The following is a 4152-nucleotide window of genomic DNA, read 5'->3' on the forward strand; positions in this document are numbered from 1 at the left end:
TTAAAAACTCTTTATTTACTTATCAACCAAGTCACCGGGAGATGGAAAAATTTAGGAGTATTAAACAAGGTAGAAGACCTAATAGTAGAGACGACTAGGCCTTTTCTTCGAAGTCTCCTCTCTCGAAAAAACCAAAAAAGTCTCCTCTGTCCATACCCCACATATTCTATGGCATTTTAAATCCTTGTACGCATTACCTCAAAAGAACACAACTAAAACATGGACTGTAGAAGATTTGAAATAACACTAATATCAGCAAGTGATCTTGATGATGTTCGAAAGCTATTCAAGATGAAAGTCCACGCTAGGGTTTCCATAGGAAGCAACCCCGACACTGAAAAAAGAACGCCGACAGACACACACGGCGAGATAAATCCGGCGTGGAACTTCAGCATGAAGTATACAATATCCGAGTCAATGATACAGTACCCTAATGATATGCTAGTTATAAAGTTATATTGCCAGAGGAAGCTCGGGGATCGGTATATTGGAGAAGTGCATACTTCAATGAAGGAGCTTTATGAATATGCATACCCTAATGGAGGCAGTGCTGTTATGAATTATCCTGTCCAAAAAGGCTCTGCTCAATCTCAAGGTCTTTTGAGGTTTTCTTATAGGTTTGGAGAAAAAGTTATGGTTGATAAGTTAGTTTTGGCTGAGACCATTGCTGGTTGGAGTATGTGCTAAGTTCTGAAGAATAAAAAAGAGTTTAATTTCCATGTGAAATTATTAATGACTTGATTTTCTGTGCCGCCTATATATTCTGTGGGTCAATAGTTTTTTTGTGTTTTAATTTTCGGATTGTTTGGATCACCGTATAGTTCAAACAGCTTGTATATAGTTGCGTGATTTTGGGATGTTCTACAAACATTAGCAGATAATTCTACTAATTTTGTTTTGTTCTACTAGTATTGTAGCTTGTTCAAGTATTTTGTGTCAGACACTCATCATCCAACTAATTTTCAAAATTAGAACCTAAAATCTCGGATTAATGGAGGAGGAATTTTTACCATTCTACCATACCCTTAGGTAAAGATAATTCTATTGCTTGACCCCATACTTCGTATCGAAAAAGAAATACCGTCAGCCACAGAAAAGTCCACCAATGACCATGGTGAATATTTATGATTTAGAATCAATGGACTTGAGATGAAACAATATAATATACTCATTCGGTCCCAATTTTATATGGCTGTGCCCGGATTTCGAGAGTGAATTTTTTTGTTGCGATTCTTTTATATATTTTTTAAATAATTACCTTTTATGTAATTTTCAAATAAATTTGATTTAAAAAACAATCAAAGATTTTATGTTCGAATTGACTATCAAAACTAAGAAGTTTTGACTCTCGAAATCGACATATGGACTATCATATACTATTATTTAAAAAAAATTATTATATGCTTATACAGTATGGTATGAGTTAGTAAAAGCAGTGGTGATTAATTATTACATTTTATTAGGTAAAGGCTTCTCGGATTTTGTTACATTGGTGATTAATTTAATAAATTTTATTAGGAAAAGGCTTCTTGGATTTTGTTACTCAATTTCTCTTATATTAGAAAGGGGTGAATGAGCAATATATGGATAGAGATGGATGTAGACTTTGCTCCGGTTGGGTGTGTTCGGTACATATAAAAGAATCTTTGGCCAGTCAGCTATTTAATGTATAGAAATTCATTATTATTTTTCATTAATATATACCTTTATTAGTTGGTGAATATCTTATATTTCTTCAGTCCAGCTCAGACACACTAATCTTGAATTTTTTTTAATTGAGATTACTAAGTTTGTAATCAAGTTAGTTAGTTAGTTACGCTTTGAGTTGTCTTATCCCTTATGTTTGTAAAAGTGGACAATTTTAGGGTTTGTTTGGTATAACGAAAAATATTTTTCGTGAAAAATGTTTTCTTGGAAAACAAGTAGTAATCTTATTCATTTTTCGGTGTTTGGTACGCAAACTAAGGAAAATAACTTCTCAAGAGTAATCATAAATAATTTAGATACAATAAACATGAAGCCATAAATTTTCGAACCAACAACCTTCCGGACCCACAAATTTCACAAACTTCTGAACCGCTAAACTTTCAAAACAGCGAATTTTATAATTTCTAAACCCGTAAACTTCCAAACACATAAACCTCTGAACTCATAACTTTGGAACTTGTAAAACTTTCGAACCTGTAAACTGAAAGATGAAAAACTAAAACTGAAAATATATTAAAAAAGAATCTTGGGGGGAGGAGGGGGGGGGTGAGGTTGGGTGGTGCAAAAAAATAAAAAAACAGAAATTTAAAAATTACAAAAAAAAAGGTAAAAAAAACCTTTTTTTGTGCGAGGGGGTGGGGCTGTGGGGTGGGGGTGGTGGTGGTGCAGAAAAACGAAAAAACAGAAATTTAAAATTACAAAAAAAAAGTAAAAAAAAAAAAAGGGAGGGGTAGCAGGGTGAGTGGTGACGAAAAAAAACTAAAATTAAAAAAAGAAAAAGAAAAGCTTTTTTTGGAGAGAGGGGTGGGGTGGGTAGGTGTGGGGTGGGGGGTGTGGGGGTGAGTTGGTGAGGGTGGAGAATAGGATGGGAAGATTGAGAAGGAGTTTTGAAAAATGTTTTCCCTTATGATAAGGAAAACATTTTCCTCCAAATTGATGGAAAATGATTTCATAAGGAAAATGTTTTTCAAAACATTTAAGTCAACCAAACATGAAAAAATTGGAAAATATATTTTCCTTCTATCAAACACACCCTTAGCCTGACAGGTTTACAAACTCAATGGACACCCTTAGCCTGACAGGTTTACAAACTCAATGGAAAATCAGTTATCGATCGAGAAGTCATTGTATTACTTGGATTTTGTAAATTTTAGCTCTTCAGATATTCAGACAATGGATTAGGAAGTTCTAGAGCAGAAAACAAAAAAATTGGTTTTGTGATTTTTTAGGTTGCTGTTAATACCCTCTTTAATGGGCGGGGACTTTCTGTGACCAAGCCACAACAGAGAATCCAGTAATGCAAAGAAGAAAGGTTTCTCTCATCGTCGTTCGTAATTAAGGTTTTAATTTAAAAGTCGCCATTAGTTTTGAGACTTCTACCGTTAGTTTTACAAACACTGTTAAAAGTTAGCCTAAAGATGTCTACTTTGACAAACATAAATTATATTTTATATTTAGTAGTATAGACAAGGGATAAAAACAGTTCTAGACCCGTACTTAAGGGATTATCTTTTTTGTTTCGGAAAAAGATCTTAACTGTCCCTAATCTATTCGGTCTATAAATGCCTTCGTTCACCTATTTTGTTAATAGTGACCTTACTGTTAAAAATCTAGCCTATTTGTGCTCTCATTTCTAAGGACTACTTATCAATAATAAAAAAAGATTTTGTTAATTCCACGTGGCCATTTTTGATTGGTCATTAAATATGACACCCCCAATCCGTATTTCAGCCCACCCATTACCCATCTATATCGAGCCGGCCCATCAAAAATCCTTTTAGCCCCGAAAACACCCGATTTCATATCATTTTTCACCTATTTCAAAATTGTAACGACCTGACTGGTCTTTTTAAGAATTAGTGACCTGTTCGGCGGCTTAAGGTCTCGAGCAGCTTCGTATTATGTGTTATGACTCGCGTTTGTGGTCGAGTTCGATTTTCGGACGATTCGGGATCGATTTAGAAGAAGGATTCTTGTTTTAGAAGCTTAAGTAGTAAGAGTTGACCGGAGTATGAATTTTGTATAAAAGACTCAGAAATGGCATTTTGATGATTCCAATAGCTTTGTATGGTGATTTTGGAATTAGGTGTGCGTCCGGATTTGAGTTTGGAGGTCCGTGGAATATTTTGAAGCATTTTGGCGAAAATGAAAAAGTTGAAGTTTTGGAAGGTTGAGAGTTTTGACCGGGAGTTGACTTGGTTGATATCGAGCTTCGATTGCGATTCTGAGAGTTGGATTAGCTCTGCTATGTCATTTGGGACTTGCATGTAAAATTTGACGTCATTCCGGGTTGATTAAATATGTTTCGTCATGAGTTTTGGAAGTTGAAAGATTTAAAAATTCATAACGCATGTGCATGACCGCTTTTGCGAGAGATTGGTCGCTTCTGCGACATTGGTGCCACCGTGTTGAATCGCTTCTGCAAATGGAGGACCGTGGGTGCGA

At 35.1% G+C, this 4152-nt stretch overlaps 1 protein-coding gene across 1 annotated transcript; it reads left to right on the forward strand.

Moving 5' to 3' along the window:
• The first annotated feature begins 219 nt into the window (after window positions 1-219).
• Window positions 220-687, forward strand: LOC107806573 (protein SRC2). Its single transcript, XM_016630743.1, has one exon. It carries the CDS (start codon window positions 220-222, stop codon window positions 685-687), a length of 468 nt encoding a protein of 155 aa, XP_016486229.1.
• Window positions 688-4152: the final 3465 nt, after the last annotated feature.

This window comes from Nicotiana tabacum, chromosome 16 (genome assembly GCF_000715075.1).
Source record: "Nicotiana tabacum cultivar K326 chromosome 16, ASM71507v2, whole genome shotgun sequence".
NCBI classification, from domain to species: Eukaryota; Viridiplantae; Streptophyta; class Magnoliopsida; order Solanales; family Solanaceae; genus Nicotiana; species Nicotiana tabacum.

Excerpts from the sequence above, each read along its gene's own strand:
- LOC107806573 (XM_016630743.1), top strand. The coding sequence starts at position 220 with ATGGACTGTAGAAGATTTGAAATAACACTAATATCAGCAAGTGATCTT.